Below are 25,699 nucleotides of genomic sequence, written 5' to 3' on the forward strand. Positions count from 1 at the left end.
TATGTTAAGTATTACTAAAATGTAAAGTATGCATTTCATATAACTATTTAACTGACACACATTTCTATCTGCAGACTCAACACAGTGAACACGATAACTGTATTGATTTTGCATATCAATTAAATACTTATGCCATGCAAAGAAAAGTGTTACCAAACCAAACTAAACCAAACTAAAATAAAGTGGTAAGAAACCTTTCACCAAGATGGTTCAAAGCTTTTGAAATATGTTTTAGTAAAGTTTAGTAAAGTAAGTTTTGCATTTTAATGACAAACCACAGACATTTTAAGGGTATTTATTGGGGTGTGTGTGTGTGTGTGTTTGTCTCTGTGTGGAGAGGTACATTTAATTAGAATCATACCAACTCTGTGATTCATGAAAAGTTGGCAGGGGGAACTTTGACAATGTCTTCTGGCAGCGCTACAGAAAATAAAGAACTGACAGCCAAATTGTGTCATTGGGCCCAGTTTACAAAGTTTAGACTCCAGAGTTATTGAGCATCCACCATCATGTTGCTGTGGTCGCCAAAGCAAAATACTTTGCTTATATCTCTGGGACTTTTAGTTGCACACTTGGGGACTATATTGAGTGTCCTTTCCCTTGACCTTCTATTCCAAATGGATGTCTAGCAAACATCTTGTTTTCTGCTCGTGGTAACAGTATCGCCAGAATGGCCGGATTTACCCTTCATGTAACGGTCTGTCCTGAGGTGGATACCAGCAGAACTCGTCTATACTGGTCAAGTGGGATGGCTTTCAGGTTTACAGCTGGTCATGCTGGTTCAGGAGCTGCTTAAGCTGGTTCAAAAAAGACATTTTTCCAATAAAAACCCTTTACTATGAAGTTCAAAAGTCTACTGTGTTGTTTACATTTGCATGTAGCTTGGATCAAAACTGGCCTACTAGTACAGTACCCTTATTTATTATTTCCCCTTTTACATTTAAATAATGCTGCCAATGGAATTGCTACAAAACGGAAATTGATTTGTTTCAAATTGTAGTAAATAGCGACACTTCATTTGAAGGCATGCTAATTATCCATGCGTGTCATGTATAGTCTTGTGGATAATTATTGGAGATGCCTGTCTTTCTTCACACACTTTACCTCTATCTTGATAACCACCCATCTTATTGCCCAAAAACTTTTGAATATTATGTAGCAGAAATTATTAAGGGAATTAAAATCTATACCTAACATTGATTGGCTGACCAATTAAGATTGACATCTTTGGGGGTCCATGAGTGGCTCACCTGACAAAAGCATGGCCGTGTGGTGTGCAGGGTGACACATGCAGTCAGGGGAGCACAAGTTCGCTTCCCGGCTGTACGAAGTCACCGGTCTCCGCTGGGGATTCGGAGTGAGAGTCGCATTGGCTCTGGCACTCCCGTAAGTTAGGGAGGCAAAACTGGAATGTTTCTTCTCATTGTGCTACAGTGGACCCTACCGGCCAGGCACCGAGTGAGCTCAGGCAGACATCTTCAAGGCTGGCCTTTACCTCCAGAGTCAAGTAGCTCACTGACATCCACTCTGATGTTCCTGGGTGTAGAAGAGGAATCTGGCTTGATCGTGGGATCGGAGGACGCCGACTGAACCTTCGGTTCTCCTGAACTGTGTGGGAAATTGCTGCAATGATGGGAATTTGTTATTCTAAATTGGGGAGAAAATGTAGGGTAAAATAATTGGGCTCTCTAAATTGAAAATAAAAATATTGCTTTTTAAATGATATGCTCAAGAGGATTTAGGGACTTGGGTAAACTCCTGAATGATGTTGTCTATTGAAACTGAGCCACGTCCAGCTTAAATTAAAACACATAACAAATTATTCCAAGAACGTATTTTGTTAATGTACTGTTCGTTAGCCTGAATCGTCAGGTAAAGAGATCAGGTTTTGGCTGCTGTATTTTTGCTTATTGCTATCGAGGATGACTGTTCCTGGTAGTGCAAAACCAGTTGAAATGCATGTGGCCATGGCTATGTGACAGGAATGAACCCAAACTAATTCTAAGAGTTCTGTTTGTTTTGTATGATAACACAAATACATTCGAAGTAGGGCTTCCCCTGTTTTTGGTAATGCCTTGTCTGGTGCCATTGTGGAAAGATTGTAAATTATACTGCAGCTTAAACAGTGAGGTAGCACTTTTTACATTATTTCTCGAGGGTCTGTATATACAGGCTACTTTTCCAATATCCTCGTTTCTCTACTAGATTACAGATAAGCAAGGTTTCTCGAGCTTTGAACAGTCGTTTTTATTATTCCTTACCAAGTGTAAATAATAGGTGACACATTTGGTGGGTCAATCAATAGATTTATATTTAATAGCCTAAATTGAATTCCCCTCAGCTTGTCTGAGCAATGTAATGAATAAGAAACAGTTTGTATGTGTTATACTTTAACAAAAGTAATCAGAATGAGTCAGAGGTGCTGGAATCAATTCCTTAAATGTTCCGACCTCATAAAGTTTAAAACTGAGCAGTGGAAAAGAGAGATGTGGTGTTTGTTGTCTGTTTTTTTTTAACTAAAACATGAATCCCCATAGGCTATCATTGAGTTTGAAAGGGGCCTGTTTGCAAATGGTATCACACTTTGGAGGTTAAGGATGGAGCCTGTCTGTGGGTCGAACACTAACAAACCCGAGCAGCTCTGATGGCAGTGATAATGGGTTATGGGCAGCCATCATTGAAGAAATTAACAACAAGTCATTCTGCATTTATTTGTCTGTGCCAAGATTGGTTGGTGGCCTATTATTTTTCCATATGTGTTAATGTGTTCGTAAAGCATTACAACACAATTCATTAGCAGCACCAGCAAGATTATACCGGATTCCCTTTTCTTGTGTTGAATCTCCAGTATTTTAGTTTTTTGCTGTTGCTTCCTCAAACCTAATCACAAGGTTATTCATGCTAATAAGTAAGGAACAGCAGATGAAGAAAGGTGTTAACAAGGTTAGTATCTGATCAGTGGAGCTCAGTTGGGTCTTAAAGGATCCCAATGATTCAGCATGAACAAATGACTAGTTAACCAGTTCCTTACCCTTACCACTCTCTCTCTGTAAAGCCTCCTATCCTCTTTTCTAAGTCTGTCCCCACTCAATATAAGAACATAAGTAAATTCTGAACAAGAGGAGGTCATTCTGACCATCAAAGCTAACCGGGATCCTCGTGACTGATCTCAAGCTTTGTCACAAGGACCCTTCAATAATGAAATCAGCAGCAGATTCCCTATAGACTGCACTGCACAGGAGCGTGCGTCCTCCAGTGCTACACTCACAATTGGAATTACAAATCCAACACAGTATTGGAGTCCCTCATTTGCGAGCTGAACTGGTGTAATTTTCTTGGGGAGATGATGGATGAGATGGTGTCGGCAGCTCTTTATTATAATTCAGACAATCAATTACCCTGTCCTGCTTTCTGCCTGCCGCCTCCCTCAGGAAAACCCCAGCCCTACGAAGGAGTCGTAGCCAAGCACTATGATCATTTATTGAACATCACTGTTGTGTGTGTGAAAGTGTGCGTGTGTTCAATTCAGTGTTCTCTTATTTTTAACAGTCCTATTGTCTTGCTTTGTCTTTCTACCGATTCTCCTCGCTTTATATCCCCTCTCCCTCTTAAATTCAGGTCTTCACTAGATTGATCACAAGTATTGCCAAGCTAATCAACAAATAATGCTAATGATATACAGAACCGCTGCATTGAGGGGTCTATGCACCTGCTCTGCATTTCAGTGGCAGGTTGCAATACGTTGTGCATACAAAGTTTTTCTACCTTCTAGAAACATTCAACTGAGAGAATATTTTGCTGTACTCTGTACAGTGGAGAATGAAATGGATCTCTATTGCTGAGTTGGGAATTCAATTTGTGTCTGCCAGTGTTTTACCTGTAGTTCCTGGTCAGAATCTGGCTGTTGTCACGTGTGACCCTAAAAACCCTTCCTCCCTTGTACAAGATGCAAGCACCTTTTTTTGTGTGAAAGGTGTATGTGGCAGAAATGCACAGCTCTTTGATAGAACCAGCTTAGTTTTCTCACTGATGATGGAAATGAGAATGTAAAGATGGAAGCCCAGCTAACAAGGTTAAAGTTGGCAGAAAAATTATTGCAGAAAATGGAGAGCAAGCATTGACCTAATGTTAGAAAAAAAGCATGTCTGTGTGCCAGTGCTTATTGGTTCTTGGAAACTGACTAGTAACACCTGTGAAATGAAATAAGTTTGTCCTTATCTAAGAGCTGCCGGAGCAGAAGCCTGTGTTAACCTTGAAGAGAAAAGCAGAAGCGAGCGTTTAATTTAATTTAATTTAATTAGAAAAGTGTTCACTTTAAAAGTGAAACAATTGAATACAAAGCTGTAACCTAGTTTACTAACTTGGGCACATGCATAAAGCTACAAGCTTTTTGTCAGTAGATTTCCTGCAGTGTACCCCTCGGCTCTGCCTGCCTGCCTAAAAGCAGTACTGGGACATTCAGAGCTGGTTTGCTGGTCAATTGCATCTCTCATTCAGGCTATGTATAAACTGTTATATTTTACAAACAAAAAGCATTGCATGAGCGAGACAATAGTGGACATTAGCAGATAAGGAAACATTTATTTTGACAACTTAAAGTGGGATTTGCTGGTCAAGCGGTCTCGGATCCAAGGTCTCTCTACAATGTCTAATTTTTATATTAACTAATGAGAAGTACCTCACTGTACTAAGAAATAGAGAAAATGATCTTACTCTCATTACCTTGTTATATTATAAAACGAATGAGAACTTGGCAGTGAAAGTTGGGATGTCAGCCTTTTCTCTTATCAGTGGACAGGATAGTGTAGGGCAGTTTCTTGGGTCCAGCCAAAGCATGATTTCATGCAGTGGATTTGGAAAAGCGCTGACAGTAGAGTTTCATATTAATTCAAAGTAAACTCTGGTTAGAAAGTGAGCCTCTTTGAGTCTTTATTTATAAATTGTCCAAGGTCTATTGAAGCAGGGGATTTTTAGCTAGAGAGAAGCCAAGTTTGTTGAACACATACTTGTAAATGAAAAGAAACAAGTTTATTAAATACACACTGAAAAGCACGTCTTTGCTGTTAAGAGGGAAATATTTTAGACTCAGGTTGGAGTAATTAAACAGAGCTGGTATTATGTATTAAAAACATCTCTCTCTCTCTCTCTCTCTCTCTCTCTCTCTCTCTCTCTCTCTCTCTCTCTCTCTCTCTCTCTCTCTATATATATATATATATATATATATATATATACTTGAATTTTAATAATAATAAGGACTCTGTGGTACTGGTAATATGTTATTAGTTTGAAGATTACCTCATATATTTTAGAGATTTGGAAGGTAGAGGACATATCCAATTAATTTCAAAGGAGTTACCGGGACTTTTTAAATATATTATTCACTTTAAGATAAGAGCTGCCAAAATAGACCAAATGTTTATATTTATATATTAAATCTTCTGATGCACAAAGCAGAGGAAAAGTTATATAAAAGTCGAGGCAAGACTACAGTCAAGTATCATTCAGCTTGCTAGCTCAAGCTGTTTGGTCCATTCTCTGAAGATCTCTGAAAAAGCTGGTTGCTGTTTGGTCGTATTCAGAAGCCTCTGCCTTCTAAGACAGCGCTTGTCTTTATATTCTACACTACACTTCCACATATTGTGAGGTAAGCATAATCTTGAATTTATATCTCACTTAATATTGAAGCATTGCTATGGGGTTAGGAATTATATTTTAACTTTAGAGAGTGACATTAATCAATCTTTATTTTATATAGCGCCTTTCATAGTGGACCACCATCACAAAGCGCTTTACAAGATGCAGTAAAAACAAGAAAATGCATAATACATTAAATACAGTGGAAAGTGCATAATACATGATAGTAGCATAATACATTAACTAGTACATTAAATACAGTGGAAAGTGCATAATACATGATAGTAACATAATACATGAAATAGTAGCAGCAACACAGCAGCTAATAGCGGATATCATGTTTAAAGAGCATGGAAAGCAAGAGAGAACAGGTGGGTATTGAGAGTTGATTTAAAGTGAGCGACGGTGGGAGCATCACGCACCAAAGCTGGGAGAGAGTTCCAAAGAGTCGGAGCCATGAAACTAAACAAGTGCTCTCCAAGTGTGGTGCACTTATGCTTGGGAATTACAAGCAGTCCAGAGTCAGAGGACAGGGACATAGCGGGTCAGCAGGTTGAGGAGGTACTCGGGACCTATGTGATGAAGGGCATTGTAGGTGAGCAGGAGAGTTTGTAAAATAATCCTGAACTTTACATGTAGCCAGTGCAGCTGGGCAAGACAAGGTGTGATGTGATCATGTTTTTTACATCTGGTAAGAATCCTGGCAGCGGCATTCTGAACTAGCTGCAGTCGGTTTATGGTGCGTGTCGGGAGACCACCATATAGAGAGTTGCAGTAGTTGAGTCGAGAGGAGACAAATGCATGACAAAGTATCTCTGCATTTGGGAGGGAAAGGTAGGGACGGACTTTGGAGATGTTTCGAAGATGGGAGAAGGACGATTTGACCACAGAGGAGATGTGGGCATCAAAGGAGAGGTTGCTGTCAAGAAGTACACCAAGGCTTCATACTGTGGGGGAAGGCAGCAGCAGATAGTTTCCGAGGTTTAGGGAAGCTATATTTAGATTCTTAAGTTGAGTTTAAGATCCTACTAGAAGGAGTTCAGATTTGATAGTGTTCAGATGAGGAAAATTGGTCTAAGGGTGAAACATCTAATAATTGTATTGAAGTATTAATGCTGTTGAATCTGTAAGGCACTGGCTCACCTAGATTGCCTATCAGCTGGGATATGATGTGCTCTGTAGCGATCCATTTTTAAGCATTTAATAAACCGAAGGAGTACTAATACTGCTCTGATTCATTAAAACTTGAAACCTGAATGGGTCTGTGTGATTTTCTTAAAAGTTGTCTCGATATATTGTAAGCCAGTACACGAACAATCCACGTCCAGGAATCCAAAACATCTCTGTGTCCTCCTTAAACATCTCCCCTGAGTTTAAGAGTGCGCTCAGAGCAGATATATAGATAAAAGAAGGACGTGGACTCTGACACTGTGTTTTGGATAAGTGGATAGTGTATATCTAATCTGTCCAAAAACATTTCACATGAAAAAAAGGGCCAAGTTAGAAGAAAGGGACCATCTGTATAAAGATGTACAATCTACAAAAGGGGCCAAGATATATACAAAAAAGGATCAGTCCTGTAAAGATCTAATGTAAATGTTAAACAAGACACAACTGTATTTGTATTGCATTAGGAACTAGCAGAAACAAGAACAACATTTCCTAGTTCATGTCATTCCTTACAAGTCTGCTGTGTTTCATGAAGATCTGCCTTCATTTACTGTTTCTCCTCTTCCGTATATCCAGTGGTATTACAGTAAAGATGGTTTTATATGTGATGATAGAGTGATTGTCTCGAGCTGTCCAGAAGAAGATCATTTTGATGGGCGCTGAAAGAACCGCTGTCATGGCGTTATAATACAGGGCTTATATCACCACCAGCCAGCTAAGTGTATGTCAAGGTGCGTTCACAATATTGCAGTAGTACAGTTATATTAATAACTAGAGAGTAGGCTATACAGGGTTTGTAAATACAAACAAGTTCTTGAGCATAATGACAAGGTTCACAGATCCCCAAATCTGAGCCAATTCATTAGCGCAATGCAGCTCACAGTGTAATGTTATGAGTGACTACCCAACGCTAGTCAATACAGTTCATCCGTTTTACCCCAAGCAGTCAAAGCATTGCAAAGGGGAAATAACGAAATGGCATGCTACTGCTAAAAATGATTTAATCAGCTAAACACAAAAGAAAGAAAAAGGCACAAGGGCCAAAATAAAACCTCCAGACTCCAGACTCCAGACTCCAGACTCCAGACTCCAGACTCCAGACTCCAGACTCCAGACTCCAGACTCCAGACTCCAGACTCCAGACTCCAGACTCCAGACTCCAGACTCCAGACTCCAGACTCCAGACTCCAGACTCCAACAAACAAAGGATTTCTCCTGCCTAATATACATGTAGCCACTCCCCAATTAGCATCAATTACCTAACTGGGGAATGGCCACACCTGTGATTGCTGGCAGGGATAGATTTAACCCCATCCCTGCCAACCTTACAATCCCCCCTCACATTACTTACAGGGGCAGGGCTGCTGCTCTGCCACACTCAACTTTACAAAAAGGACATTGCGCCTTTGAAGGAGAGTTCAGAGAACAGCAACCACATTAACCCCAGGGCTAATAAGAATAAGTTCTTTCATATTTCATGTTAGATTTTGAAATGTCACATTTTTCAATTTTTGTCAGTTTTTCTTTAAGTATATGGAAAACTACAAAGCGGTATGTAATTCAACATGTTAACGTAAAGTTATTCAGCAGGTTTCATTCGACTTTATGAAGCAAAATGTATTAATTATATAGTGTGATGCAAAACTTTGGATTTGTCTTTTATGTGGCACTTTATCAAAGGCCTTATAAAGTCCAGTATGTATGTGTATAAAGTCCAGTATGTATGTGTATAAAGTCCAGTATGTATGTGTATAAAGTCCAGTATGTATGTGTATAAAGTCCAGTATGTATGTGTATAAAGTCACACACTCTGTTTGTATCCACACTTCTACAAGCCAAGGAGCTTTGTCAGACAGGATCAGCATCGTCTCAGTCCATGACTATCTATATAATACTGTCATTACGGTGTACAGATCTTCAGCTTAACAATTAAAAAGAAATGTGTTGGAATTCAACTCTGTGGGCCAATAATTTATGATGAGAAAAGCATCCAATGGGCCTGTCCCTGAGAGGAGGCACATTATTCACATTACAGCTCACAGCACACCTGGTTAACTGGAAAGCAGCCAGCAGGAGTGCCTGGAATGAGCTTCCACACTGTACTAGAAAAGCCTGGCTCTGCAGGGAGGGCGTTAGTCTCTCTTTCTCACAGGGACATGCCTGGGTAAAGGGATCTAGCAACTCTCCCTTCATGCATCTGCCTCAATCCAACAACAGATCACTAACGCAACCTGTACACGACTGCCCCCTGCTGTTTCTGATCACAGCCTCCACTGTCTCCTCCTCTCAGCTAACTCAGCTAACACTGCCTCTAATTCACTCTGCTTCAGCATCGTTCCTCCAGCTCAAACCCAACTGCACCTCGGGTACTGAATGTTAAAGGCACAATAAATAGGGCTTGCAAAATACAATATTTCATGCTATTTTGTTTCCCATTGTTGTTTTGTTTCCAATTTTCATTACATCCTTGAAACTTATTTTTAAAAAGTGTGAGCTCAGCATGGTTTATAGCAACCTGATCTTTACTAAAGACCATTGCAAGTTGCATCTAGTAAGTTCTTCCACAAGGCCTTTTTGCATAATCAGTATGAGACTAAAAGGGTGAGATTAATTTGAATATCATTATTTGTCTCACCTTCTGTACCTGTGCAAACTTCCCTGTAATGAAGAAAATAATTAAATCAGACTCATAGCATCTCATCAGCAGCAGCAGCAATTAACAAGAGCTTGCAAAGGTGTATAAGAGGAGACTAATAATGAAATGACTCTCTTGCCTTTAGTCTCACTTTGATAATGCAGAAAGCCCTGACTGGCAGGTGGGCGTGTCCCAGTGGAGTATCTCACTATAAAAGGGAGCTGCTGACCCCCACCCCGTGCTAATGAGTTGGATCATGAGCAGGAATGTCTTTGAGTGACAAAAAGCTAAATTGTTTATTGCTATTGAGTGCTCCTGAGTTAGTATGCGATTTCAACAAAATACAAAACTATATCTGGCATAAATGATACAGACTTGCCAGATTCTCAATGTTTATAGTTTTCGAAATGTTTATTAGCAGTAAACTAAACAGATGCATTTACATGTTTACAGGTAGCCTTCCCCTTGAAGCCTTTGTGGCGTCGTTCTTCAAATCCAAACCAATCGGATTCTGTCACCTCAGTCACTGCTGTATCTGAACTCAGAATTACAACGCTGAGTGGTCGGTAAATTAGATGTTCTGGGCTTTTCAAAACACTTCAATGCACTGTCACAATGCAACACAATATTTGAGCAGCAACACTCTGCAACTAGTCGTTGCAAATATCATAAAGAGGAGAAAAAAACAGTTAAAATACCATTTACAGCTACTAGCTCTTTACACTAAGACCAAGAAACTCCTTTCTCTTGAGCTGGGCAGCTGGATTCAAACTAGGCCTCTAGGTACGAGTGAATTAGCTGCTGCGCCACCAAGCTCCACCTCCTGGAAGCCTGCTCTTGTCTTGACTGGGAGTCCTTGTTGGTAGAGCTAGCCAGTGCTCTCCCACTCATGACCTTGCCAGCTCGCCTCCCCTAGCTCCTTCTGCCACCGCTTGACTTCATGGATCCCTTCTAATCCCCAAACTAGAAGGATGACCCGCTAGCAAGTGCAGAAACAAGCAGACAATGGGCTCTCTGTGAGAGGGACCTGTTTGCCGTAGACAATCTCAGCGCTTTGAGCAATTACAAAAGGGCGGTGTGGCAATGCACCCCGCCCCTGTGTGCATTTGTGTGTTATATGTTGTATGTTGCGTGCGTGTGTTAATGTTGGTGTATAGTCATTGGTACACGGGATGTAAACGGGTCTGTGTTTCACGTGTATTTAAAAAGTGTAGATTTGTATTTAGGCACGGGGAGAGCACAAATCACTTCACGTGCTGGTTAAATGTAATATGTGAGCACGGGGTTGCACAGAATTAATTCACGTGCTGGGATTCAAGTGAATAATTAATTAGTAATTGAATCCCAGCACAACAGTATATATAGAGACACGTAGCACTCAGTCGGGGTTGGGTGTTCGGAAGAGGAGAACGGGTGAGAGAGAGAGGAGAGTTAAAATAAGTAAAAACGTGCAAGAGAAGTGTTTTGTTTGTACTCACCGTGTCTGTTTGTCTGTCCGTGCACCGTTTGTTTAGTGTTAGTCGTTTTGTATGTCTGTTTATTTTGGCGCAAGTGCCGTGTCCTGTTTTGTGTTCAAACCTTTTATTTTCTGTTTAATTATTAAATGCTGAGCGCAATCACGCGCCCAGCTTATACCAAACCACATCTCTCTGTCGTTTGTGTTCCTGTTTCTGGTCTGACGTCACCCACTCCGGCCGTCTTTGTGACAGGCGGTCAAAATGTCAGCGCGAGCATTGGGACAATATGAATCTAAATGAGAAACCTGTCATTTTTTTTTAGAGTTTGGCTATTCATTTAAAAGTTAACTCCTAACGATACCTCCTCTAGAAGATAGGAGTGAAGACTACAGTACAGAGGTCCTTGTCTACACACCAGACTGAGAACACAGGACAGGTTGATGAAAGTCTTCTCTTTTTCTGAGATTCTAGTTGTACCCACCTGGAAACCCCAGATATTTGTAACATTTGGAATGCATTACTTATTCATTAGGAGGTCTATAAATCCTCCCTGCTAGGTTACTTCAGGGTTAAAGAGCTACTGCTGTTTAGGTTGTTATCATAGACCCTCATGTGTTTCATATATTCTGGCTGACCCAAAAATGTGAAGCTACAAAAAATGAAATGCTACAGTCAGATGTTGTTGATTGGCTCCTCCTCAAACTTCAATGAACACACCTTTATAAAATGGAATCCATCCAGCCATTTTGAGGGACTGCTTTTCAATGACCTGTTGGGTTCTGCTGCTCAAATATTGAGTTTAAACTTTTTTGTAATCTCACCTTTACCTGGCTTTGAGCTTGTTTGGTGAACTATATGACCTTGTGACAATATGACCTTCACACTCTGCCACCCCCACTTACTCTACCCCTCTATATATCTGCAGAGAGAGAGAGTGGGTGGGTGGACCTGGCAGAGCTGAAAGGTCACATTGTCTCATGTGTAATGCAGACAATCAGACAAGCTCCTGCAAAGCTAGTTCTAATGGTAATGGTTCATTTAGATATTTAGATTAATTACAACTGAATTTCATTGTTATTTATATAAACATTATCCCTAACATGAATTTATCATGAACATCAACAGTTATGAACACACGCTGGATGGCTTGGCATCTCAGCCCATTGAACTGAACAAAGAAGTAAGGGCTGGATGTGAACCAGTACCTTCACGGTTCAGACAAACATCATGCTATTCAACTAAAGCACCAGCCCTTAATCAAGAGGCAAGTGTCCTTTGCTGATGTCAGTTTTATGAACTCATCAGCCACTAGGAGGTGATCCAATTGCAACATGCTGGGGGCTTGATATTTATCAGGCTTGTTAGTAATCCTGCTTTTTCTCTCTCTAAGGTGTATTCATTAAATGCCTATGTTAATGCATTCAAAATGACACTGAGAAAGACTTCTAAATGTTTATCAAATAGGTTTCAATAGTATTCTCATAGGGGAATTACAGTAATGACCAGCACTGGTGTGAGCTGGGCAGAGCTGGTGGTTTGCTGGTTTTCAGCTGGTCACACTGGTTCAGGAGCCTTGGAGCTGGTTAAAGAGCTGGGCCGAAAAAAAACAAAACAAAAAAAAAACAGGTCCATTTAAAATGTTGTTGCTGCAATGTTCTACAGAAAACTGTTTGTCCAATTTGTCCTAAATGTGTCTATTTGCTGTAAACTGTGTCTGGTATTTTATACCTGCTGGGTGTGCAGTGAGGGCCAGATACTCTATTTACTCATCATTAGTTAGCACACTTATTTTCTGAAAGGATAAAAAAACAAATATGAAATACAATTAAAAAACAAACCAGAAATCGCTTACAAGACCACAAATGAAATGTCTGAATGATTTATTTCTGGTAACAACAGTCTAATACATACTTGTTGAGTTTGATCACCAGCTCACAGGGAGTTGCTTTGGTTTTTAGCAGGGTAACTACATGTGCTGTTTTCAGAGCTGCTTGGTGAATCTCTGTTTATGATGTTCAGGAATTACTTCAACATTATGCAAACAGGCCTGAACGAACGCTCATTTAACATGAAATGCAAACACAAGAGTTATTTCAGGAGGAGAAAAGAGAAACAGATGACCTCTGCACTTCCTGTCAAGCCAATCGCCCAGTTCACCCGCTGAACCTGAGAAAAGATGTCACCAAGTTGAAGTCTGCCTGGACTTGTGTGGCCTTGGCTAGTGGGGGTCCCTAAAGTGCAGTGAGGTGAAGTAACCCCAGTCGACTTTCCTCCATAACACACATGGTGTCTACTTTACATTTAAATATGAATACAGTAGGTGTTCATTGTATCATTTAGCAATTTTTACTACAAATTCAATATGAATGACTGAATCTAGAATCAAATCATAGTTCATATGCAGTTCATATGAAATTAAAACTTAAACTAAACCCAAATAAATTAAGATCATCATTCATATGTAATTAAAATGAATTTAGAGTAACTATTTCTTTGTTGTTTTTTGTATCAAAAGCTCAAATCGCGATCCCTGATGGAATTCTATTTATAACTGGTCACAGTAACTGCACCAGCATTACTAAGCAGTTTCCACTCAGCTATTTTTATCCCAGCGATGGTGGTTCACATCCGCGTTGCTCCTGTCCCTCGCTGGCTGCAGGAATGCAGTCCTGCTTCAGCACACCACAGTGAAGGCAGGCTGTACAGGCTGAGCTGCTACCTTCAACAGCCAGCATGCTTCGTGGGCACATTTATAGCATGGTGCTGATACTTACAGTATTGACCAACTCCAGTCACTTATAACTCACCTGGACACAGGACACCATGTAGAACACTGTTTCAGCAGGGACAGAGAAGAATCCTTCATTACTCTGATTAAAGTTTCCCATAGTAAAAGCACAGAAAGTGTAATAAAGCATAGTGACAGCATGGTAGCATAGGTAAGCATTGTAATGCCCAGAGAGGTATGGTAAAGCATAGGTAAGCATTGTAAAGCATAGATAGGTATGGTAAATCATAGGTAAGGATGGTGAAGCACAGAGAGGTATGGTAAAGCATAGGGAAGCATTGTAAAGCCCAGAGAGGTATGGTAAAGCCTATTAAAAATAAACCATGGTACATGGATAGTAACCATGGGAAAAGCATGGGAAAACTACAACTACTACTAATGGTATTGGTAACTACAATACCTAAAACACAAAGTACTGTTCTTAAATGTAAGTATAGTACAAAAACTAAAAGACTAATTACAGTAGGGCTAGGACCCCTGTGAATCTAAAATTCTGGCAAAATGGTCCCCTCTGGTTTCAAAAGGTATGTGTTTTCTGCATGCGGACAGTATATGAAACAGTACAGTGGTGGATTTGCACTGAAAGGGCTGAAATAATTATAATACACTAGTAAAGTGTTGGGGAGTTAAATAAAACATATAGAGCTGCTTCATGATCTGTGTTATTCAACACAAAGAAAGGGGCCAGTGATAACGCTGCTAGTGCTAATAAGAGGTAAGAAACTGATTTTATCACTTCTATAAGAACATATATACTGCACCACTGGAAATGTTGGTTGTCACCACAGAATAGCATATGTTTATTTCATGTGGTAACATGCTTCTATACAAGTACATTGTTAGACATTGAAAATAAAATGTGTCAGTTGAAGGCGCAGTAGCAGGTGTGTTGAACTGAAGAGAACTCCTAAAAATGTACTCCAAATCTCTTAAGAACATGGTCAGAACTAAAGTGAAGGCCTCAGCAAGGAATTGACACATTTCAATATCATTTTATCATTACAACCTTCCAATTTGTATTGGTTAGGCATTCAATTTTTTACAAGCTGACGAATCATTATAGTTCTATTCGCAAGAGCCTTGTATTGGGATATAGGTAGTGTTGGGGAAGTTACTTTGAAAAAGTACTCTGTTAAAAATTGCTAAGGAGAGCCCCTCCTAGCTATATGGAACAAGGGGCCATGGGGAGCTGAAACAATATTATAGGATAATTTAAAGATGTGGAGGAACTACAACGAGGAGCCTATGATTATACATGAAAACTGTACAATTAAATTGCTATTGCGTGGGATAATCCTAACAAGGGTTCACAAACAATGTCCTTCTCCTTTCCTTATATAAAAAAATATAAAAGGATGGATTCCTAGATTACAGTGCAAAATATACAACTTTCAGAAAGATGACAAAGATTTCTGGTTATCCCAGGTGAAGAACTTAGGAGAGTCTACGTGAGGGGAGACACGCTAAATAATATATTAGTAAGAGCAAGTAAGAGCACCTCCATTCTCCTAACAGATTACAATACGAAACAGAATCAAATATAGGCTTTTGGGTTCTAATAAAATACAGGGTGCCATGTATTGATTTGAAGCTATTCATACAATTCAATGAATTGATATTTGAACCAGTTCTTAAGCAGATCAAAGAGATGACTTCTCTTTTTATGAAAGAAACCTCATATTGGCTCCCTTCTCTGATCTATATGCCTGTTTTCTAGAAATTAAAAATGAACTACAATTCCATGTGTCGTACTTTTACTTGTTGAAACATTTGTCTAATTTAAAAATTAAACAGCAAAACAACTTCATATGTAATTTTTTATAATAATTTGCAATAATTCTGAGCGGTTCTGAGCTCTTCTCATTATGTGAGTTCTTCTCATTATTCCTGTGTTTACCTGTCAGAAAATGCTTTGAGCTCAGCTGGAGAGTTCTAACTGCCCAGATTGAACCATTTCATTCCAGCAGCGCTACACAGCCAGTGGGACTAGCCCACATGGTTTGTCACGGGATTTGAATAGAATGACGAAGCCTGTTCAGTTCGAGGCAGTTAGAAGCTCACAGACAGGTAAAGACAGAATACAAAGATACAAACTCAATACTAAATCAACTAAACCCAGAACCACTCAAAATAATTGCAAATAACTATTAAAAAGGCAAATAAAGGTGAAACAATTTGTAAAAAGACATTTGTACCTACTTACTCTTTATGTTTTGATTTAGTAACTACCATTTATCTCGCTGGTTTTGTACTTGTTGTTTATAAATAATACCAGAAACCCTTGATGTAATTACACCCTTATTATACAAAGCTGTGTATACCTATACATAAGTCTGTGGCCAGAAAAATTACAAGACGATTGGCTAAAAGAAACAGTTGGTAATCCCTGGTACTGTAATAATATGCCGAAAGTCTGAAATAATAATGCTCAGTATTTTCATTGATTTACAATCAGAAAAATAACCAAATTACTGCCTAGAAAATGTTCATAACCTCTGGTAATGTCCTCTGTTCTAGGTATTCGTGTCTACTACTACTACTACTACTACCAATAATAATAATAATAATAATAATAATAATAATAATAATAATAATAATAATAATAATATCAACATGGAGAATTAGAAGTAGAGGAGTTTTAAATAAAATGTTAAGGTACATTTTATTAAGATTTAATTCCAGAACGAAATTTCAATTTTAACAAAGGCTGTGTAAATGTACAGTAAGTCAAGCCAGTCTTCTTGACTATGTGATATCATAATGACTGTGTGCATATAGTTTGCACACAGCGCCTCCAGCGGCAAGATTTGGGTCGTGTGAAACATTCTAGTAATCTATCTCTTCCTTTGGTCACATGAGGTCTCCGAGCCCAATGAGATGGCGAATCTCCCTCCCATCCGCCGCCATTACATCGGTGTGCGTGCTGGGCAGCCCTGTGTGTGTATGTGAGTGACTGTGATAGCGGCAGCGAGACGTCTCACACACATTGGGAGCTTCTCTCTCTCTCTCACACACACACACACGAAAATAACAGTGAAGACACGGAGAGATAAAAACACTGCCTGGGAACAAAGCGACACACACCGACAGGAGCCCGCTGGCTAGTACTACTATCGCTATTTTTGGAGTCATGTAATATCCCCGCTGTGTTTATTTATTTTGTACATTTTTTTTCCAGGGGATTGTCTTGTTTTTGTTGTGGGTTGGAGACGCGTATCTCGCGAGTCCATCGTTGGTGTGTGTGTGTTTATTTTTTACATTAAACAAATACATATGGAAATATGTGACAGACTGGCGTCATTACCGCTAGTATTAAGTAATTGTTATTACCCCCCATCCTCGTCGTGCTTTAGGGGTTATTGTTAATTTCTGGGTTCCTGAGGCGCTGGAGGACGTTTCGTCATGATGAATTGAAAGGAAGGAAGGCTTTTTTTTAACCTCGTCTGGGTTTTTTTTGCCTTTCTCCTGATGTAGACTAACAAGACTTTTTTTTGGGAGGAAAAAAAAGAAAGAAACAGAAACTGGAATACATTTTTGGAGGGAGCTGGGGTTATTTTTCTGGAACTGGACCACAGAAACAAAAGCTTCCACATTCGTGTTTCTCACTGTTTATTTATTGGAAAGTGAAACAATGATGAAAACATTTCTCCTTAGCATCTAACTGCTACGGCATGGTGGCGGTGAACAAAAAAAAAAAACTAAAATAACCAATAATATCCGCAAAAACTAATCGGAACTGAGATAACCGGGAATCGGTATCTAGATATTTTTTATTATTTTTTTTTTATAGTTTTTATTTATTTACAACATCAAAACAGTTTTTTCTTGCCGCAATAAAGAACAGGACCTGTCTTTTTTAATCGAGCTGAGGTTCATATTGTTAAATCAGCACACATCTGGGGATTCCGGGAGTATATTGCACACCTTTTGCAATTTACTGTTTCAGTCCAGCCTTTTGTTTTATCATTGAAAAATACCCTCAATATTTAGGACGAACTGGGATATCAGAATAGTTTATGAATGGAGTTATGAACACAAACTATTTGAATTTATTACTAATCAATTCCGGATTTGTTCTTTTGGTCTATTGTAATCCAACTCGTCTAGCTACGGCTTGGGGATTTACTGTTATTTAATCAAACCGGCACAAGATGGACCTGTTTTGGACGGAAATACACACTGGCTGCCTGTAAGAATACGGTACTGAAACACGGCACTTTTTGTTTTGAATCGGTTCGGATCTGGACCTCCACCACCAGATATTAGGAACCTCAGGAAACTCATTTTGGATTTACAAATATAGTTAGTTTTACTAGTTCTTTTGACACCGGTATTGATTTATAATACCAGTCTATTTTGGATTATCTTCACCACGGTTTGGGTTCGGTCGCGCATTTCTGCGTGCTTGTTGTGGATATTATTTATTTTAGAATTTGATATTCGTGGTGTGAGTGACCCGATTCGGCTCGGCTCGGTCTCAGTACCGGTCCCGGATTCCGTCATGCCCAGCTCTGGCGAGCCGCTTCGCGGAGGATCATGACTGCTGCAGCGAATTGGGTGGCTAACGGGGCGAGCCTTGAGGACTGCCATTCCAACCTCTTTTCTCTGGTAAATAACCTTTTTAAAATGCAGTGCAATTAAACAAACCGAGAAACCTCTTCAGTCACAATCTGATGGGACCACTTAAGAGTTCTTATCATTAGCACAGAGGTGAACACATTACTGCTGCTGTAATATATGTAATAGCGCAGGCAGAACGCAGAGAGGGCTACAGCAGCATACCGTGGTCTAAACGTCACAGTCAAGTCTTGTTCTAGTAGAATCATGTATATTGCAGTGTAGGTGGCGCATAGTATTAGAAGTTAAAGATGCTGCTAAGTTTATCAGCAAAACAAAACCTCTATTGCGTACTATAAAGCAAACCAAAAGATCTGTGGCTATCCCTGTGCTTTATAGATTTGTCAAGCAACCCCTCCAGTCACTGAATATTTTACTAATTCCCATTCTCAATCTGGCTCACATATTTTAACTTCCAGCATCTTACATATAATAGCAAGAGACTAATGTTAATTATAAAATTGTGATGCCTTTCTATTCTTTGTTCTTTGAAGATTCAGTAATATATTTGAATGAAGCAGGAGTTACAGTCATTTTTGGTGTAATATTTACTGGTAATATGTTCAGTGTTAGTGATAGTAGTCTGTGTACACATTGCCAGAGCAATATGACTTATTGGCCACTGCTTTTCCTGTGGCGGTCCAGTTGAATTAATTCTGAATTTGTGGTAATTTTTTTTTTAAATGATCTTCAAAATGTTTGTTATTTAGACATCACTCGTGCAATCCTATGAAACCATGTTTCTAATGCATATGCATTTGCAGACTAAAAGTGTCACCACAAAAGATAAATGCTGTTTTTAATTGCAACTTTCTATTTTTATTCTGTCCCTGACAGGCATCTTGAGAGCGGTAATAGAGTGAGCATTTGGCCTACAGTATCCATGTGGTACAACTTAGCAGGCTTTAAAACACAATAAGATCTTTGCCATATCTACCATGATGGTAATGTAAAGTACAAGGCTGATTTCATATTGGTTGCTGCGGTGGGAACCCTCTAATATGACCAAAGGGAATGAGAACTTGTCCTAATAGAGAGCGGGTTCAAGTGACTGAAAGAGTGATCTTATAGCTGTCAGGTCTTTGCAGTATTGTAGATGCAGCTGGTCACAAGGACAGAGTTTACTCTACCTGCATCCTTGGATTATGCTCATAAAAAGGTTAATCCCTTGTAAATAATTTATAGAAGTGGTATCGCTTCCCATGTAGCTGGCTGCTATTAGTTATCTTATCTCTGGTGATGACACCCAGGGAATTTGGTCCAGGATTAGTATCCTATCTACCAAGCAAGCAAACTCTCGGGCACACGGCATGCAGGTGGAGGATGCCAGGTACTGCCCATTTAGGGACCCCCGTCTTGGTCTATTCCAAACATTGCTCTTGTGTGTACAATATCAGGGTGGTGCGGTATCTGTGAGGGAGTGGGGTGGCAGGGAGTGCGGTGGTTATGAAATACATCTGATAATTAATCAAATATTGCAGATAGGAACTATAGCACTAGTTGCCATTTATTTAGTGCTTGTGAAAGGAGAGAGACAAGGGAACTGTCAGACCACACCGTCTATCGAGTACAAGTTGATGAAGCAGGGGAGGGGACTGACTGTTATGAAATGCTAAATATCTGTCGAATGGAAACCGCACTTCCCATTAAGGTTCTTCAAGGCTCATGCTGCGTTAACAGTATTCTTGGGTGGCCAGGAAACTTGAAAAAGATGTAGATGCAGCATTTTCCATTTGAATCAAGAGATTCTCCCTAAGTGTAGGGGCAGGGTGTTTCTCAATGTAATCCTTTTAATTGCAGTACCTGCAAATGAAAGAGCATGGTGAGCCTTGATCCCCTCATTAGAGGACAGGATCCAAAAGGAACACTCGGTGCAGCGGGAATAGAGAACAGTGAGGCAAAGACTGACTGACATGTGCAGCAGAATCTGGGTTAGCTCATTTCTGGAGCAAGGAGATCTTTGTCTACCTATTCATTTAGTCATTCATTCATTCAGTTAGTGGAGCTGGTTGATCATGAATGCATTTTGACAGAGGCAGTAATCCCTGTAAAAGAACAAATACAGGTTCCTGGTTTTTGGTGTTTTAATTTTTTTATTTATTTTTCCCAGCGCGTGTTTGTAAATGTATCTTTGCCATTGCGTCTCAACAGCTCATATCTCATTAAATTTGCAATATAACAGACTTCATATTTTCGTGTTTAAACTGTACCCTTCACTTTGACCTGTGACCTAAGGTGGTCATGCAGTATCACGGTCATGTGAGTGTTTGGTTTCAAGATGATAAAGACCAGTAGACCTTTTCAGATGTTGACTTCACATTTGGCGTCACAACTTTATTCTGTGATTCTCTAGGTCAAGATTATAGAATAGACCCTTTTTGCTGCTGCAGACCATTCATCCTTTGCTTAAGTCTTATAAACACGGCAAGGTAAATGTGTCAGTAAACTTACCATTGACCTCTGATGCAATATAGCTGCCTTTTAAGGTCATGCACATTTTATTAATAATAATAATAAAAAAAACTTCACATATGGTCTCCGTCATGGTCTTACAGGTAGTGCCCTCTAAAAGCTAACAGCACTTTAGTATCTTGAAAAGCACTTTAAACAGCTACATAGCTAGCAGATAATGACAAGCATCGGACATTAATGCATAAGTATGAGTTAAAGCAGAATAAAGGACTGTTTTTTCTTTCTATTTGATTAACTTATTCTACCGTCCAAGTAAGCAATTTCACTGCCACATTGTGTGACTTCAGGCCATATTAATAATTCCACTACCATAATACATGTAAACCTGCAGTATGATTATTTTCACATGTTCTATATGTCTGATTTCCGAAGATATTATTTGCGATTAAGATTACTTGTAATCAGGGTCTGTGAAAACAGCTGTTAATGTTTAGTAAATAATTTTCTCGATCAAGTTTCATAAAGTCCACATACATTACTATTGTACAGTTCGATTGCTAATTTGGAATTCTTAGTAAATACCAAAAGGAACAAAATAAGTATCAGCATTATGAAACCACCCTCATATTTGTCTGGTGAGTGAAATAAAAAAAAAATCATGTGATGTGGCTTTCTCTGCCTTTTGAAAATCGCTATGTTCACGTCACGTGCATTCTGATGCAGCCAGATTCAGTTTCTAGGTGTTTATTCATATAACGCACATTTTGAAAAAAAAGTGACCTTATTAAGAAAATGTTATGTTAGTCTATCCCTGATTTACTTACGCATTAAGTATGTTGAAACCTGCCACTTCTAGATTTCCTGAAACGCATATCACAACATAAATAAGAAATAGAAGAAAAGATGCTTTTCCTTAATTTTACTTTCATTTATATTTCAAAGACAAAATATGGGTACATGAATCAGACACTCTGCAACAGTTGCACACACCGGAACACGCACACAACATGGTTTTCCTGAATAGACTCACAAAACCTTGCTGTTGTCTTCCCTTCCGCACATGATCAACATTAGAGATTACCCAATCTGGTGTTCTGCCAATTTAGAATAGTTAGTTATAGCTGAAAGCTGTTTGGGACCCATATAAAGTGTTTAACAAGTCATTTCTTCTTGCTGTTTTGTGGTACAGCATATTAGGGAAGAATTTGACCAAGCTGTGCCTCTCGCTCTTCTTTTGTGTGGTCAACAAATATTTTACTTTTGTTTCAAGAGCATCAACTGTATCCATGTTAAACTTCACATGAACTGAAACAGATCCCATAGATGTAAATAGAAACATGCAGGATTATTAAGTCCTTGCTCCAACGAGCACGTTTTGTTTCCTAAATATAACAACACTGCTTAAGTTTCAAAAGTAGAAACAGACAAATCGGAATGTTTGCTCAAATCTACTTATTTAGTACAGAAGTGGCACGCACTGTTTTTAATTTGTTTTTCAGTAATTGACATGATTAAAATGGTAAATACTACTTTATCGTGGGATGCTAATTTTCTGTGGCTGAAAACAAAAACTGTGTTAAAAATGTATGCAAAAAAACCCTGTATTTAATTAGTAAGCCCAATAAACAGTTTTGGTCCTAGTATTTTTAACTACTCACTACTCACTAAACTTAACTAGTTTACTACTCACTGTTTTGCTGTCTTATCCTGTTTTTAGGATGCTCTATGTCAACATTTACAGTGTGTGTGCTTGTGGGGCTGCTGCATTGTAAAACTGGAGTGTAAAACTAGCCATGCAGTTGACAGCAACAGCAGTTTTCAACCAACAATGGATTCCTAGCATCCTTGATTGTAATCTTTTCAAAGAAAGGCTTTTTTTGGTATCACTCCACTGCTATATCTGACCCAGAGGCTAAGTTTTTGCGCTTCTTTATAGGGACCAGCAGATTGAGTTCTTCTTAAGAAGCTTGTTCTCTTGCCAGGACTCTTAATAAAGTACAAACTCTTATTACCAACACTGCGAAACCATCTAATTGTGCAGAACAGACTCCTAAAGCTAGTTATCCAGTATGTCAAGTTGCACAACTGTTGTAACAAAAACAAACTAATCCTAAACAACTTTTGTCTGTCTGGAACATTCATCCACAAACCCTTATACAAGTTTCCCCACACAAAAAGCATAGCAAAGTATAATCAAGCATAGATAAGCATTGTAAAATCCAGTGAAGTACGGTAAAACATATTAAAAAACATGGCAAACTATGGTAAATGCATACGTGAAAAGCATGGTAAAACTGCAGAAATACTGTAGTAGAAAGAAACACTCATTCTCAAATTGAAATACTTGATCTGGTCAATTCCCCTATCAGTGAAATATTGCAACAGTTGCTTAAATGGTTGTTGAGGTGCCGTCATAACGTATCTTGAGAAAACAAACCAAGCAAGTATTTTACAGAACCAAACTGCCTTTGCTTTCACAATGTGGCAGCTGAGGTGGTAGTGTTTTATAAGGCAGTGTGTTGTTAACAGGAACCACAATCAAAGGAAAGAATCAGTGTGTGTTATTTTGAGATCACTGAAAATAATAGCTCCCACCCATCAAAGCCAGTTCTACTCACCCTAGATATGCGAGTACAATAAATGTTTCCTGTGTGCTCCGTCTATCATTCAATCCATTAAAAAAAAAAAAAAAAAAAAAAAGTTAATAGTTGTGGCGTGTTTTCAAGTTGTGGTTGCCACAGTCTGTAAGTTATTTACAGCTCATCACTGTATTTTATAACAAGTAGTTTTCTCTATAAAGTAAAATGCTTTGGTAAAAAGGGACCTTGGTTAGCACAGAATGTGTTAATGTTAGTTAGTTTGTCAGAGTGCTGTGCTTTGTTGGACAGCCACTGTTTATTGCAGAGAGGTGTGTATTGGTGACTTCGTGCAACAGTACTGTCCATCAGCTAAAACACTGCCTAACGCTGACAGTCTTAATCGTAAATATTTGACAGAAAATGATGATGCTTTAGTTGGTAAACTTATGGAACGCATTGATGGAAATGTCCAGTGTGATTTTTGACACATCTCCTGATAACTTGGACCGTCCAGTTATGTCAATTTTCTTTTCTTTTTATGATCTCAAGGCGAATAAACCTGGCTTGTTTTCTGCTGATGTCATGTTCATACCTTCTGCAGACTATTTTCGTCAGCACAGCAATTGCCCAAACGTTCGCAAAGTACCAGCTAACTTGGGAAAATGTGGCCTCGACTTGCACTTGCAAGATAAAAATCGAAAGTGTGGAACACTGTGTATCTACGTACAACTGCCTCCACTTTTTCCCTTTGCTGTGGGGATGATAGTCAAGCACTGGACAGTGTGTTAAGTGTTGGTTTCTCCACTCTGATGGGGGGCTGACCTGGGCTGTGTCTTTATTCAGACTCTACTTACTAGTGATGGGCACCTATATCGATATTTTTCGATATCGATAATAATTTATTATTAGTATTCGCAATATTGTGTGAGTTAAAAAAAAAAAAAAAAACATTACTCTTTTCCATTTGATAAGTAATTTCTTTTTTTTTTCCCTTTTTTTTTTCTCGTATGCTTGCTAATACTGCTAAAAATACGAACGCAGTATAATCAAGTATATTTTATATTAAGATAAACCAATCATGGTCTGTCTCAGGCAAAAACACCAGACACCAAAGTATTATTTAACCATTTTATTCCATTGATTGGCATTTTGGTACCAAATGCTGTTTGCATGCTGCATTCAATTTGGCAATATTGGCTGACTGTAAAGTTGTATTATTTTTTCTTTCGTTTATAATATTTTTTCAATTCTGTTAACTGTTGCTTGATTAAAATAAATCCAAATAATAAATAATGTATTGGCATTTACTTGAACAACGTAGCTTGAAAGTAAAGGTCTGGTACATAAATATCAAGTAACAGGTATAAGAAATGGGAAAAAAAAGGGAAAAAAAAAGAAATTACTTATCAAATGGAAAAGAGTAATGTTGAAACGGAAAATCACTTTGGTCTACAAATGACATTTATATACACAAATGGTTTTATATATTTGTTGTTCATTTTATTAATACAGATTAGCACAAACCGACATACCACTTCCTTAGGAGATTAGCACGAGCTACTATAGGAAACCTGGAGAAGCTTCCCTATTCGGCTGGTGGTTGCAGTCTGCTACAAAACTGCAATACATGGTTTTCTAGCTTTACTGTAGAAACTGTAGACTTACCGTAGAAATCACATTAATGTTTATGTAGCACCCTGGAAAAGGGTACAAGTTATTAACGTAGATTGTATACACTCTATTTAAGACACTCAGTGTAATACTGTTGTAGCTCAATTTTGCCAGAACTTGTTGCCACAAGAGGCACTCTGATCGATGAGCCAACTGGTACAGCTGGTGAGTGCGTAGGAGTAAAAAGCATCAAAGTGAAAGCAAACGTAGTTAACCCATTCATTAATGCCTACATTTTTTTATTCTATCTAGTTTGCACCGTGCCTTTTAGCACCCTAAAGGCCTCGACACACCAGCGATTTCGCTTTTTTTGTTTTGATGCGCAGTAGACAGTGGAGACAGGAAGAGGAGATTCGTATTGTACATAAGTTTGAACATAAATTTCCATTTGACTTGAACATAAAAAGGGAATTTAGATAACTCTTCTGAAACAAAGAACCTTTATCTTTAATCATCTTTAGTGCCGTGCCTTTTTAAACATAGACATTAATCACAGTATGTGTTTGTGTGTGTTTTTTTGTGTGTATGGGTGTTCTTTTTAACTGTATATTAATTTTGTGATTGTGCAGCAAAAGATCTGACCGGTACATCTTGTGGCTCATATAGTGACATTTTAAGTTTTAATAAAGACTGAATCAACAAAACAAAGCACATAAAAATACAATAATCAACAGTCATATTAATTAATTGTGCAATGCGAATATCGTTTCCTGAATTAATTGTATATGCTAGGTTT

At 38.7% G+C, this 25,699-nt stretch overlaps 1 protein-coding gene across 2 annotated transcripts in view; it reads left to right on the forward strand.

Moving 5' to 3' along the window:
• Positions 1-16,549: 16,549 nt before the first annotated feature.
• Positions 16,550-25,699, forward strand: part of LOC117428210 (mediator of RNA polymerase II transcription subunit 13-like) — a 127,127-nt gene continuing 117,977 nt past the window's right edge. For both annotated transcript variants that reach the window (XM_034047017.3, XM_034047018.3), the window contains exon 1: positions 16,550-18,292. In XM_034047017.3, the coding sequence (XP_033902908.3) occupies positions 18,221-18,292 (72 nt within the window). In that variant the 5' untranslated portion in view covers positions 16,550-18,220. The remainder of the gene's footprint in view (positions 18,293-25,699) is intronic.

The sequence above is a fragment of the Acipenser ruthenus genome, chromosome 21 (genome assembly GCF_902713425.1).
Source record: "Acipenser ruthenus chromosome 21, fAciRut3.2 maternal haplotype, whole genome shotgun sequence".
NCBI classification, from domain to species: Eukaryota; Metazoa; Chordata; class Actinopteri; order Acipenseriformes; family Acipenseridae; genus Acipenser; species Acipenser ruthenus.